Raw genomic sequence first — 15,489 nt, 5'->3', positions numbered from 1 at the left:
TGATTTTTTACCCTTCCCTAGGAATACAAAAATATGTTTGAAATAAATGAAGGGTGTTTCTTTCAAATTGTTTAATTAGGTACTAGCATGATAATCCACTTACAATTTTTTAAAACTTGTTGTAATTACAGAGATAAAAGAATCATGTAATCTAGGAATTGGTCTGCTTCTAAAGAACTCAGGCCTGTGGGTGTGATTGGAGTTATGAATCTTGGATATAGGCATTGGTACCTGTGTGTGTCACTGTGTTTGTATGAATGTGATAGTCATGTCAAGTTTCATTGTCCTATGATCAGTTTTCTGTGCATTGATGTGATATCACTAATGTATTTTGTTTTTTGTGTAGGTATTATTGACTGATAGCAATACTCAGTTTGTGGAGCAAACTATAGCTATAATGAAGAATCTGCTGGATAATCATACTGAAGGCAGCTCTGAGCATCTGGGACAAGCTAGCATTGAAACAATGATGTTAAATCTGGTCAGGTAAACATTTTGCTGTTTAAACATAGCAGAGACATATTTTAAGAGGTAAGACCTCTTATGTACTGATAATAGGAATAATGAAATAATTTGCCATTCTTTATTATAGACCCAGTGTAGTCTATGACAGTAAGACAATCAGAAGTTGTATATGTTCCTACTTAAACAATATTTAAATAATAACCATGTTTAAAGTTACATTTACTTAAGGATTAAATAAAGCATTTAGAATATCTTAATTTTTGTCCATATTTGATCTTTTTTTTTTTTTTTTTTTTTTTTTTTTATTTGTTCTCTGCTTAATTAGATATGTTCGTGTGCTTGGGAATATGGTCCATGCAATTCAAATAAAAACGAAACTATGTCAGTTAGTTGAAGTAATGATGGCAAGAAGAGATGACCTCTCATTTTGTCAGGAGATGAAATTTAGGTGAGTTCTCAGAAGAGCCAAATATGGTCTTAGAAATATTATGTGAAGTGGCATGTAGAAAAGTAGTAGTGCTTGGTTATATGGGGACAAGGAGGCAGATAAAGAAGTGTTGTACATTTTTTTTTTTTCTGAATATCTTTCTAAGTTTCTAAGCTCTATGCCCATAGGAATCTGTTTTCTATTTTACTTTCTTTTTTCTTTTTTTCTTAAATCTCCCCTTTTCTAGAGCTAACTCATGGGCATTAAAAGTTTGATTCTGTTTCCACATTGGCAGTATAGGAAAGGGCCAGTGCAAAAAGGACCAGCATCCAAGTTGTATCTCTTTGTGCCCTTCTAACTTTTATCTCATTACACCTGATAAAGTCATATTGAATTCATTGACCATTTGCTGTATTAGAACAGTGTTTTGGTGTATTGGCATACACCTGCAGTCTCAACAGTCAGAAGGCATAGGCAGAAGTTCAAGGCCAACTTGGGATATACAATTAAACTCTTGTCTAAATAATCAAACAGTGAGAGATAGAGAGCTAAAATTTTTTTTTTTTTTTTTTTTAAGAGAGCTAAAATTTTGTTTATTCTTTTCCTTTTCATCATTCTGCAGGAATAAAATGGTGGAATACCTAACAGACTGGGTTATGGGAACATCAAACCAAGCAGCAGATGATGATGTGAAGTGTCTCACAAGGTGAGAGAGAAAGAGAGAGAGAGACCTTTAAGTACTGTCATATTGTACCTTATTCATGGAAACCACTATAGGTATAGCTGTTAAGCATTTATAACATACTGTATTTAACTTGTTTTGTAGGTGGTAAGCTTTTGCATTTGAAATATATAAAAATCTTTTTTTAATTTAATGGAAAGATTTAGTTGAAACTAATGTGAGAGAGGGTGAAGGAAGTGGTGTTGGCTTAGGAAAAATGGTTAACAGTTATTGAGAAAGAAGATGCATAAAGTATTATATTGTATTACCTTATGATTAGATAGAGGTATTGATTGATGAACATAATTATGCTTAATCTAAGGCATAATTGCTTAAGTTTGCTTTAATGACAGATGATTGTGCATATCCCAAATGGTAACTCTTGAACAGTATGACAGTTTCATCTTTTTCTCTGGCTAGGTATAACTTGACAGTATATACTTTTTTGTTTGTTTGTTTGTTTGGTTGGTTGGTTAATTGAATTTTTTCCTTTTTATACTGTGATGTTGGAACTTGAATTGAAGATGTTTAAATGCTAAATTGGACTGTATCCTCAGCCCTGTCCTTTTGATTTAACATAGATAGTATGTTAAAGGTTACTTGGTTGAAAGTGTGAAGTCTTTGTGTGTGTTCTAAGCTTGGCATATTTACTGGTACCACTTAGGTTGTGCTTACAGTTTAATTAATGAAATAGAGAGTTAAAGTTTGTATCTGAAAGCCTCATAGTTTCTAAATTACTTTTCTTTAGAGATTTGGACCAAGCAAGCATGGAAGCAGTAGTTTCACTCCTCGCTGGCCTTCCACTACAGCCTGAAGAAGGAGATGGGGTGGAACTAATGGAGGCCAAGTCACAGTTATTTCTTAAGTAAATTCCAGCTACCAAAATCCAAAGCAAAAAGCAAATATAGCTTTCTCCCTCCCAAAGAACTGTAATTAAGTAGCTAATTATTGCATTTAAAAGAAGATCTAGTTGCTTTTATATTGTGGCCATTGGCTGTTCTCATAAAACATACCATATCTACTTGTGAAATGATGGGGCCAAGAGAAGCAAATAATTTGTGTTCTGTTTTTTAAAGAAAATAATGTGATCACTGAATTTTTCCTTGTAACAAACCTAGTTTGCTTCATTAAGTAATTTAAAATGACAATGTCGAAGCCAGGTATGGTGGCACACACCTTCAATCCCAGTGCTTGGGGGACAGAGGTGGGCAGATCTCTGAGTACAAGACCAGCCTGGTCTACAAAGTGAGTTCCAGGACAGCCAGAGTTACACAAAGAAACCTTGTCTCAAAACAAAATAAAAAACCCCAAAATCCAAAAAACACTGACTAAACTATTTGGATCATGAATTTTGTATGCTGAATATTAAAAATGACAAATTTGCCAGGAAACCTTGCACGTTTCCCATGCCATGAAATGAATACTGAACTTTGTTAAGATAAAATAATTCTCACAGCAATTTAATAATGAATTACATTGATTTCTTAACCCAAGATCAGAAAAGCATATATTCACAGCCACACATAATGTCACATATAATCACTCAGAATGTATGTTTAGCTTTCTGGTCGTTGGGGCCTTCACTGTGTAAAGGTCAGTCTTTGTATTTCCCAGGTACTTTACACTATTTATGAACCTTTTGAATGACTGTAGTGAAGTTGAAGATGAAAATGCACAAACAGGTGGCAGGAAACGTGGCATGTCTCGGAGGCTGGCATCCCTGAGGCACTGTACAGTGCTTGCAATGTCAAACTTACTCAATGCTAATGTGGACAGTGGACTCATGCACTCCATAGGTAAGATCAAATGAAAGCTACATATAAAACTGTCCCAGCATGGTTGTGTGCGCCTTTAATCTCATCAACCAGGAACAAGAAACAGGAGGATTTCTGAGTTCAAGGCCTACTTGGTTTATACAGTGAGTTCCAAGCCAGCCAAAACTACAGAGTGACCCTGTCTCTAAACAAACAAAAATAAAAAAGAAATTCAAAGCCCTAGAGGGCTGGGCTGGAGGACCTTGGTTTAATTCCTAGTACACTCATGGAGGCTCACAATCACCTGTAACTCCAGTCCCAGTGAATATGATTGTGCCTGTTGTCCTCTGTGATAACCAGGCACACATGTAGTGCCCAGACATACATAGATGCAAAACACTTAAACACATAAAATAATAAGTTAAACCTAGACTTGACGTGGCTTGTAAAATGAAAATTGCATCAGTCAGGCTGTGGTAGTAAATTTGCATCTGTCTGTCTATGTCAGGCTTAGGTTATCACAAGGATCTCCAGACAAGAGCTACGTTTATGGAAGTTCTGACAAAAATCCTTCAACAAGGAACAGAATTCGACACACTTGCTGAAACAGTGTTGGCAGATCGGTTTGAGAGACTCGTGGAACTGGTCACAATGATGGGAGACCAAGGAGAGCTTCCTATAGCTATGGCTCTGGCCAATGTGGTCCCTTGTTCTCAGTGGGTAAGTTTATTGAGAAAGTAGGGAGGTAGAATGCCAAAGATTCAAAATAGGTTTGTCCATAAATGTTTATTAGGTGAATTGATAAAAATATAAGAACTAGAAAAAAGTATGCAATTTATAGCTGAGAATGCAGCTCAGTTAGTAGAATGCTTTCCCTAGCACCACAAAAAGTCAGTCATGATCGTGCATGCCTATAATCTCAGCACTTGGAGGGTGGGAGCAAGATCACGAGGAGTTCAAGGTCCTCTTTGCTTAGATAGTAAGGTTGAGCTTAAACATTACAAGATAGTCTGAAAAAAGAAAAATGGGCAAACTTAAGTCATTAAACTTTTTTTTTCATGTATTTGTTTTCATCTATAGAGAAGTGGTTGGTACTCCTAGCCCTGACTAGTATTTTCTTTCTTTCCACCCCAGTGAACAGTCCATTTAATTATCATATAAAGAAAATGTAAAACCACTTATGTGATCTCATGTCTTTGTACATAAGTAATTAGTAAACCTAACTTTAGTTGTTACTAATAAATCTGTAACCTGTGATTTATTCTTGTTTACTACCTCTGCCTTCTATATAATTTAGTTTTTACTTAAGTATTATATACTTACTTGCATTTGAAGTTGAACTGTCTGTGGTGGCACACACTTGTAATCCTAGCACTTGGGAAGTGAAGGCAAGAGAATAAAGAATCAAAGGCCAGCCTTGGTTAGATAATGAGTTTAAGGCCAGCTTGGGCTACATAAGACCCTGTCTCAAAACAAGATGGACCAATAAAACACTATAGACATATATTGCTGTTTGACCTTCTAAATTTATTTTGTTTTCTGGAGATTGGTTCCAGGTCTTCATACATGTTAGGCAAGTGCTTTATTAATGGACTTCACCCTCTGACCATACAACATTCTTAATAATACATGCTAAAACTTTGAGAAAGCTGTTGTTCATTTCCATTTTTAAAAGTCACGTGGATCCCTGTGTTGTTGCCTATCCTTTAATCCTATCATTAGGGAGGCAAAGGCAGGTAGATCTCTGGTCTGCCTGGCAAGTTTCAGGCCAGTTGGAGCTACATAGTGAGGCCCCCTCTCTCCTTTTAAAGCCACGTGGTTTATTTTACCAAAAAAAAAAAGGGGGGGGGGCTTCAGTAAGAGTAACGTCTAAATACTAAGGTGTCCTTAGTTTTTGCTTAAAAGCTGTGATGGGAGAGTGAGGACTTAGTAAGATGACTCAGCAGTTAAAGGCATTTGGTTTCCAGCTCTCAACATTGTCACTCACAACTTGCAGGTTTAGTCCTAGGAGATTGGGTGCCCTCTTCTGGCCTCCTTAGGCAAAACAGCTGCTCACATAAAATTAACAAAAACCAAGAACACCTACCCATAAGAGGGGCTGGAGAGAGGTTTTGGTATTTAAGAGTGCTTGCTGCTCTGCAAAAGGACTGGAGTTCAGATCCCAGTACTCCATCAGACAGCTAATAAACACGTGCTTACTAATTCGAAGATATCTGATGACCTTTTCCTGCCTCCATAGACACATAAATTGAAAATATATATTTAAAAGCACATTCTTTTCTCTGGCTTATGATCCTACACCTAATCTGGGCCTGCTGTCCTAATGCACCCTCTCTATGATCTTCAGATGTGCTGTTTCCGCCCTCAGCTACACTTGCTGCTGCTGCTTTCTAAGATGCTTCTCTGATTGTTTTGATTTTATTGAGTTTGGTTTTAGTAAGGTACGAATTCTTTCTTAACATGAGCTCTATCTTCTTATCAGAATTTTTTTTTTTTTTTTAAAGATAGAAGAGGGTCTCACCTTGTGACTCTGGCTGGCCTGAAACTCACTAAGTACACATCTGTCTGCCAATGATGGGATTATAGGCATGCAAATCACATCTGGCTTCACATAAATGCAGTTTTATAGCCATTGGTTAGCAACACTCCTAAATTATCATTTTCAAGCCTAAAATTATTTCATACATCTTTATAAATATTCTGGGTTTTTTTGTATTTACCAGAAATTTAAAAAACTTAGTAGTCAAGGTCTGGTAATGTAGCCTAGGGGTAGAGTTCTTGTCTAGTATGTCAGAGACCCTATTCTTCATCCCTAGCATAAGAAAACAAGAGTTGATTTAATTCAAAGAAGCTTAAATTAATTTTATTTTCTTACAGTAAATATTTCTGAGATTTATATTAAATGACTTAAAATACTTTTTATTTACTTAACTATTTGGAGATAGGATTTCTCTGTGTGGCCCTGGCTGACCTGGAATTCATTGTAGAACCAGGATATAGTCTTAAATTCACAAAGATCCTCTGCTTCCCCATTGCATGGATTAAAAGCATGCACCACCATACTTGGCCTCAATTATTTGAAATGGTTTTTGAGATTTTATTTATTTTGTATGTATAGTGTTTTGCCTATGTGTGTTTTTATGTGTATGCAGTGCCCAAAGAGACCAGAAAATGATCTTTGATTCCCTGAAACTGGAGTTAAAATGGTTATAAGCTGCATGTGGGTGCTAGGAATTGAACCTGGGTCTTCTGGAAGAACAGCCAGTGCTCTCAACTGCTGGTCCATCTCTCAATCCCTTTAACTTTCTTTTGTTCTTTGACAATGTCATACATATGAACAGTGTCTCTTGATCATATACACCAGTGGTTCTCAGCCTTCCTAATGTTGCAGTCCTTTATACAGTTCCTCATGTTGTGAGTACTCCAATCATAAAGTTATTTTCATTGCTACTTCATAACTGTAATTTTGCTCCTGATAGGAATCAAATTGTAAAAATTTAACCATCATGGGCTGGGCCCTCCCCCATTACTAAATGAGGAAATGCCCTACAGCTGGATCTCAAGGAGGTATTTCCTCAGCTGAGCTCAAGTTGACACACAAACTACCCAGTAGGAACACACACACACACACACACACACCCCTATCTTCTCTTTGTAAGGAACAAAAGGGTTATCAGACGAACAATAAAAAGGTCAACAACATCAATTCAATAACTCTTTAGCTGTGTGTAAGTAAATCTGACAGGATTTCAGGATTTGAATATCTTAACTGAGACCTCCCCTTGCCCTGCCCCCTTCTGATTTTTAAACAGTCATTTGGTGTTTACATTTTTGTCGTTTTTCTGCCTTGGCCATAATGTATTTAATCAGTTCTAAGAAAGCAGTCTGTTCAACTCATCCAAACATCGAAGTGAACTCTTACTTTTATTATATAATTTGAACCAAATCCTGAAGTCTTTGTCTCCTGGTAAAGTCTCAGTCTCTCTCCACCAGTTAATCCTTTCTGTTAACATCTATTAGAAACAGGTTTTAAAAGTCACCTATCATAGACAAATGCAAATGTTAGGAATAACTAGTTACCTTTTACCTTGATTTAATGGGTGATTGTGAATTTTAGATTTGCCTCTTTTCTGACCTTTTTCAAAAATTTAAATCTACCTAAGAAAAAAGTAAAATTGTTCACACAAACACAATTTTGTTTGTTACCAGGACGAGCTGGCTCGTGTTCTGGTTACATTGTTTGATTCTCGGCACTTACTCTACCAGCTGCTCTGGAACATGTTTTCTAAGGAAGTAGAATTGGCAGACTCCATGCAGACTCTTTTCCGAGGCAACAGCTTGGCCAGTAAGATAATGACATTCTGCTTTAAGGTTTGTATCATTCATTTTATGTGTATGTGTACACTAGGTTTGTTGAGAAGAAATTATCACAGGATGTGTTGGGTTGGTTACCTTTTTAATGCAAGATGTATGGATCTGTGCCTAACTGTGCATTTCTTTAGGTATATGGTGCTACTTACCTACAAAAGCTCTTGGATCCTTTATTACGTATTGTGATCACATCTTCAGATTGGCAGCATGTTAGCTTTGAAGTGGATCCTACCAGGTTTGTTATCTTGTCACAGTTGCTCTCTCCTTGCTCCCCAATACTACATGAGGCCTCCTTTATGTTCCTGTCTGTTATTATATGGCTCGAGGTGGGACCTTTGGTGGATCCCATGGTTGGTGAGCAACAAATGTTGGGTGAGAAACAAACAGAGATCTGTAGACAAAACTTACGTGGAAAGTTTATTGGGGAAAGGGAAGGAAGAGAGAGAATAGAAAAAGAGGAAGGGAGGGAGAGGGGGAGAGAGAGAGACAGAGAGAGAGAGGGAGAGAGAGAGAAGTGAGAAGAGACTTGGAAAGCTGCCTCCTCAGAAACAACAGAAAGAGAGAGGAAGTGGATGGAATTTGGAATTTGCCTCTTAAAGGGACCTTCACACCTGTATATAGAGCCAGGGTACTGCTTGCTTTTTACAGAGGTGGCACACTTTGCCAGGTCCCCAAGGGACAGGACCAGGTTTGCCTGGATTACAACATTCCTCCCTTCTTTTTTTTAATTAGGTGTTAAGTATGGTGGGTTAGGGAATGAGGGCATTGAGTTCACAAGACTGCTTCCTGTTTACATGGGGGGCATCGACCATCTTTGGGGTCCTAAGTAAGTTGGGGTGCTGCCACATACTAGAGTAGCTGGTTGTTTCATTGGGGTTAGGGTTAGGGTTAGGGTTGGTTTCTTTGGTGCCTCTTGGGCCTGCCAAGATGTTGGCAGAGCAAAGGTTAAGTGTAGGAAAAAGTTTTTTTCTTAGGTCCTGGTAATTGAAGGGTGGGTGTCAAAATGAGGGAAAGGTGGGGAGGCTTGGGCTGCTTAGGACCTGGTAATTGAGGGAGGGGTGCATCTGACCTGTTTGAGGTGAATCCTCCAAGTTGACTCCCTGGAACTTGTAAGAATTCTTTGAGTTTGTGAAAAGACACATTTTAGACATATTAGCATTTCTATTGTTTGTTATGGGTACTGAAACTTACATTGTAGAAGTGACAGTGTACTCATGTCAGAAATGATTTTAGCTGAAACCATTAACATTCTTCCTTCCATCTGGAAAACTGTGACAGATGTTTTAAGCACAATGAAAAGTACCTTTGAAGTCTATAATTAGAAAGCAACCAAAGGGAGTTTAAAATCTTGAGCTTGCAGTTATGATCATATAGTGGTATAGTATGGTGTTTAGCACTCTGTCAGAGTTGGATTAATAGCTTATCAGAACTTTATTGATTAATGTTAAGATTATGAACTTTTTTGGAATCTTAATATAATAATAGCATAGAGAGAGATATATATATATAAAACTTTTCATTTTTTTAAATGTCTCATTACTTTTTCTTTGTCAACACTTAAGCCTTTCCATCCTCAAACCTTCATAACTTGCTTGTACACACCTTAGTTCACTTTCTTAGACCCTGAAACATTTTTAGATCCTCACATCTTAAGCTTTGCTATCTTTACATAGATAAACTTTAAACCATCTGTTCGTTCTTGAATTGTTTTGTGATTTTATCCCCTTTCTGAATCTGGTACTAAGAAAGCAGCTAAAGCCTTGGCTACTGCTTGGGCAGCACTTGAGCTATGTGACTGATCACTTTTAAACTGGCAAATGCTTTCGCTCTGGTCTGTCCTGTGCTGGTCTAAGTATTTCACCTCTAGTGGCACAATGTGAATGCCCCTGGCCATCCCTCTTAGTCATGGCCTTGGTTCCAAAAGCCAACAAAATAGAACCTCAGTTGTATTCCATTATGCCTAGCTATGGTATCCAGGTGGCTTAAGCTTGCTTTGAACACTCTTAAATTTTTCAGAGTAAATGCCTTGGGGCCCCATGGGACACTCAACTGAGCTCATTGAGGGGGCTAAGAGAGGCAAGGGGTGAGAACTTGCCTCACGTGGCAGACCGCCTTGCCTGCCTGTTCCCAAGATCAATTATGAGCTTTTGTTAATCTGAAATAGATCTTTATAACCTTAAATTTTTATCATTACATGGAATATACTTTAGACTAGAGTAAAATCACATACACAGTATGTTGTAATAGATAGATCTAACCATGTATTAAATAGGAGTTGAGTAAAATAAGAGAGAATTATGTGTATTGAGCTAAAGAAAGCTTGCTTCTCCATCTCTGACTCACATATTATAACAAGCAGGCAGGGCATTTAAAGAAAAAGTTGACAGACATGTTCAGATCTTTGGAGCAAAGCAAAGCTGATTCATTACAGGTGAAGCAGGTGGGTGTGAAGTGGTAGTTCTGGCAGGCTCTGCCAAAAAGCATGCCACTGGGCAAACATGCCACACACAACAGAATTGGTGTAAGAGAAAGCAGAAACAAACACATTAAGTAAAAGGTGAGACAAGGCAAAGAGCACCCTTAGTAACGATGAACACTAGCTCATCTATCTGACTTGTCTGTCTTGCCCTTGGTCAAGATGATGGTGAAGTACTCTTTTTTTTTTTTTTTTTTTTAACCTCAAACAAAATGGTGGTGGTCACATGGTCACCCTTAACATAGATGGTGGCAAGGTCATCTGACTTGCCCTTAGTTAAGATGGCGCCTGCCCATGTGTTATAAGATACCTTATAGATTTTAAACCATGTGCACTTAGTAAGACACACATAAAGGATGCAGGCATTCAGAATCACATGTGTGTGGCCACACCATACACTATTTGTACATTCTTTCATACATTAGAAACAGATAGGAAACAAAAAGTATTCTTGAGCAGCCCACTGTGGGCAGGGTGGCAAGGCATTTGTAGTGCAAGTGGAAGAGGGAGGCTCTTCATAAACTGGAGCACAGAGAAGGAACACAGAGTAGAAATGCAGTCGGCCTGGCGGGAAAGAGGGACCCGCTACCTCAGGCTGGATAGAGCAGAAGTGGCTGCTGCAGAGGCAGGGCAAACAGAAGAGTGAAACAATTTGAATATAAGCACGAGAGGCCTAGCAACACAGAACATTCTCAGATAGGCTTAGCCATAGTGGGAGGTGGAGGGAGGCCTCTGCTGGGAACAAGAGACAAACAGACAAAGAGAACAGGAAAAAGAACAGAGGCCACACTTCCAACTATGGACCACTGGTGAAATGTAAGGTGCCAGTAAGCTGCCATGTGGTTTGATATCTAAGCAGGGGGTATTTCCATGAGTGAGGTAAGATCCAAGGCCTAATCTCAGTTGCGCAGGGAGATCAAGGGAGGATCAGATGAGATGGCACAGGCTGCAACTGCAGTTCATCAAGCTGGGGCCAAAGGGCTCCAAGCCAAGAAGTATTGGGGTTTTCAACTGAGCCAAAAGGCGAGAAAACACATCAGCAAATTGAATCCTCACTCACACAAGGAGGAGAAGTGGAGTGCTTACCAGAGCTGGTGTTGGTAGATGTAGAATTCCAGTTATCCTTGTAAGGATTCAGGCATTATGCTGGCCTGCTCCTGTCACCTGGCAGAATGCATTCAGGCAGCAGTAGTCTGCATGCAGGTGCAAAAGACCCCCTTTAAAAGAAAGGACCCTGCCTACTTACGCTCCTCTCTTTCCCTCTCTCCTTCTCTTTCCCACTGTTTCTTGGGGGCAGACAGGATGTTTCCTGTCTCCCTCTTCTGTCCTTTCTCTGTCTCTGTGTCTCTTTACCTCTTTTCTCTCCCCCCACCTTCCCTTTCTAATAAAACTTCTCACTAAGCTCTATCTGCCTGGCATGTTTGTTCCTCTGCCTCAGTCACCCTTGCTTGCCATGGAATCCGCCAAGGTTCCCCATGTGCATTGTCATAATAATCCTTAGTTGGAAAAGTGAGCGGGTTTTAGGGTTCCAAACTGACGACAGGCAGGAGGAAATGCCAGGGGAGCCTGCCGAGTCTCTCATGGCACAATGTTTTTGTTTTTTCATAAAGACAGTACATCACTATGTAGCCAAAACTGTCCTTGAACTTTTATAGTCTTCTTGCCTCAACTCTGCAATTACAGAACTTCTCTTAACTCTTTAAATTTTGTGTTTTAGTTTTTATGCAGAATGTTATACACAAATATATTCTTCCTTATAGAGTAAAAAATATTAACAGATGTCATAAAAGGCATTTTAGAATACCACCTATAGGTACTGTTCTTGTTTATTCTGTCCTTTTCCCATTCTTTTGTATAAACATCTATGTAATTGTGGAAGATATATATTGTGATATGATTATATATATTGTAATATGATTGCTTAATTTAAAAGGTAGCACAGTGAGTCTACGGTTTCAATTTAATTCTTTCGTTTTAGCCATGGGTCATATACCTTCTTATGAAAGTCTATGAAGATTAGTCTTATTCTTTTATATTGATCAATAGTATCACATACTTTAGCTCTGTGAATATTTATTCAGTAGCATAACCCTTTGACTTTTGCCATAACTTCCTTATTATCCTTGTTTTGAGACAGGGTCTCACTATGTAGCTCTGGCTGTCCTGAAGCTCACTTTGTAGACCGGGCTGACCTCAAAGAGATCCTCTTGTCTCTGCCTCCTGAATGCAGGAATCACAGTCATGTACCATCATGCCCAACCAACTTCCTTATTATTATTATTCCAGAGTTGTCTTTTTTATGTTCATTATTTGCTGTAGAAACGACTCTTCTAAGTGCAGATGGGGCTTTTTGTATTTGTTTTGTTTTGGTGATGTTGGTACTTCTATATGCTTAGACAAGCACTCTGCACCTAAACTCATCCCCAACCTTAGCAGGAATCTTTTTGTCAGTTATTTTATGAGAAACCATCTGTGGTTCACTGTTGACAGCAAATGTAGTACATAATCTTTGCTTTGTATTATCCATTTTTACCTCATCACTCATATTTCATATTCATTCTGTACTTTCAGCTCCTGGAAATAGACATTTTAAAAAATGTTCTTACATGAGGTTCTTTGGGATTAGCGATGCTTGATTTTAGTGAAATATCTTTTTGTGTGTGCATGATAATTGTTTATAGATGTAAAGGGCACATGGCACTTCCAGGAATTAAAATAGATCATCAGGCTTTCTTGGCACGCCCTTTTATCCATTTAGCCATCTTGTCAGTCCAACCCTTCATTTTTGACCAGGTTCAAAAATCAAGAAGGCAGGTTGAGTATAGGCTGATGGCTGAGTGGTAGATCACTTGCCTAGTAACATGTGTAAAGAAAGCTCTTGGTTCCATCCTCATCAACACACACACACACACACACACACACACACACTCACTCAAAGAAGACATAGGAAAGGGAGACTTCCATAAATCAATTGTAACTTATTTCTGATAAAAATGACTTATGATGAACTGGAGGCGTGGCTCAGTGAGTAACAGCACGTGCTGTTCTTCCAGAGGACCTGAATTCAGTTCCTAGCGTCTGCATCAGGTGCAGCTCTAGCCATGGAGGGCACCTGAACATGTGGCATACACTCACACAGATTCATACACATACAGAAGAACCTTAAACAGTAGTAAAGTGACTTTAGCTCTCCAGAGCACATGGAATTCTTTACACTTAAGACTGAGACCTACTCTGACAAGTCAAGATTTTGTAAGTCCTCTCTCCCATGTTCACAGCAAGAAAAAAAAAATGCTTAAGAATGCTGAAGGGCTGATGACGTAGTTCATTGATGGAATGCTTGGCACACAGGCACAGAGCTCTGGGTTAGCTCCCAGCAAAAGCTGGGAAAAGAAAAGAAGAAGGGGATGTAGGGGGAAGAGAGAAAGACAGAATAATAGGAGGAGGAAGAGAGACATCGGTAGAAAGAAAGAAAGAACAGTTAGTTGTAACGAGTACGGTTTTTTTGCCCGCCACCTGCTCTTGTTCAGCCACCAAGCCAGCCCCAAATAACACACTGAGACTCTGTATTTGATACAATACTGTTGGCCCTGTTACTTGTTTCTTATCGGCTAGCTCTGCCTTAATTATTAACCCATTTCTGCTGATCTATGTATTTCTCTTACCTGGGAGCCGGCGGCATACTGTTTTCTCCAGACTCTCCATCTTGACTCCTCCTTACTACTTCCTATTTCCTCCTTGTCTTCCTTTCCTATTGGCCAACAGTGCTTTATTATTAACCAGTATGAGAAACATATATACATAATGGCATCTCCCATCATCTCCTTTTTTCTGTCTAAATAAAAAGAAGGGTTTTAACATTAACATAGCAAAATATATTATACAACAGTTATCAAGTAAGAATCACAGTTAACAATATTTAGTCCATTAACATTTAGTAAGATTTGAAGAAAATATTCCATCATCTATTCTATCTTTGTGTGTCTAAAGTCTAAGTAACTTATCTTTAATCCTAACTAATGAAAACTATAACCATAACTTCTGTCTTCAACTCCTTCAAAGACCACAGAAGGATAATATATAAGCTCTAGAAATGACAGAGACATCTTGCCTTTTCAGTCACCCGAAGTTCTTCTGTAATCTTCCATCTTCAGCCCATAGGCCATAGTGTGTCTGACAGACTCTCCAGTAAAGCAGAAAACTTTAAACTGTCTTCTTGTATTGGCAGTTTGTCAGTCACTTTTCTCCGTGTCCTGCATACTGTCTCGAAGACTCTTCCATGAAGCAGGATCTCTGTAGCAATGTCCATCTTGAATCAGCAGTTACTTTTCTGTGGGTCCTGCATGTCCACTTTATACAGCATGAAGTCAAACAGTCCAGACAAGAGCAGTATCTTGTCCAAATGGCTAGTCTTGCCATATTGGAAGTAAACTCCATAACGTGTTTTTTTAATGTCCATCTTCCTTTCTGACGCAGGTGGTGTTGCCAGGAGCATTTATGTCTCATTGTCAAGTAAAACCCTAAATCATTTTAAATGCCATATTCTGTAGGTCTTTGAAAGGTTTGAAGAATTCCTATCTATCTTAAATACATCTCTGTGTATCTTGAAAAACCTAACTAAACTCTAAGCTTTGACTATCATAGGTAATTATCTATAATCTCCAGTACATTATACAATATTTTTCTGAATGAACTATATAAACACAATACCTAAACAAAAGGAGAAATATATACATCACAAAATTGACCTTAAATTGTATCAATAAATGAAAATCCATTCCAAAACAAAGTATTCATATCTATACCATAATTCCCTTTTTACCTTTAAAAAGAATTGGCTGTGATCATTAACCATTTATAACCAAATCCATTTAAATGAAAACAAACATTTATAAACAATATTTGGGAATTTGGGCGTCGTTCTTTCCAAACTACTTCCTGCTGACAGGGGGCGCTGTCATGGGGGATCCTGAGAAGATGGCAGTAGTCTGCATGGCTGCCTTGTTCAAGCTGTTTTGAATGTTGGATCATCAGCAACTCTGTTTCAGGGGGCCTGGCTTGATCAAACCACATTAGTCTGGAAGGAATCCACAGCTTTTTATTTTCTGTGGAAACAAAAATAGAAATCCTTTTCCCCAGTAACTTGTCCTTGAACTTAAATATTGGAGTCAAAGCATTTTTAAAATATGTAAATTGAATTAATCCAGCAGTATTTCCTTTATCAGTTGTTGTTATTTTCTCAGCAGTCAAACAATGTAGAGACAACGCAATAGCA

At 38.3% G+C, this 15,489-nt stretch overlaps 1 protein-coding gene across 7 annotated transcripts in view; it reads left to right on the top strand.

Moving 5' to 3' along the window:
* The window catches only part of Nf1 (neurofibromin 1), a 234,785-nt gene that overhangs the window by 101,856 nt on the left and 117,440 nt on the right, over positions 1–15,489 (top strand). For all 7 annotated transcript variants that reach the window (XR_007834242.1, XM_051179832.1, XM_051179829.1 and 4 more), the window contains 8 exons: positions 347–486; positions 791–913; positions 1,515–1,598; positions 2,362–2,478; positions 3,228–3,409; positions 3,876–4,087; positions 7,577–7,738; positions 7,870–7,973. Coding sequence is in view for 6 of the 7 variants with exons in the window: in XM_051179832.1 (XP_051035789.1) it covers positions 347–486; positions 791–913; positions 1,515–1,598; positions 2,362–2,478; positions 3,228–3,409; positions 3,876–4,087; positions 7,577–7,738; positions 7,870–7,973 (1,124 nt within the window). In the remaining variant the exon portion in view is untranslated. The remainder of the gene's footprint in view (positions 1–346; positions 487–790; positions 914–1,514; positions 1,599–2,361; positions 2,479–3,227; positions 3,410–3,875; positions 4,088–7,576; positions 7,739–7,869; positions 7,974–15,489) is intronic.

Source organism: Phodopus roborovskii, unplaced genomic scaffold, assembly GCF_943737965.1.
Source record: "Phodopus roborovskii unplaced genomic scaffold, PHOROB, whole genome shotgun sequence".
Taxonomy (NCBI): Eukaryota; Metazoa; Chordata; class Mammalia; order Rodentia; family Cricetidae; genus Phodopus; species Phodopus roborovskii.
The sequence above is the reverse complement of the archived record's forward strand: the minus strand, read 5'-3'. Positions and strand labels throughout refer to the sequence as shown.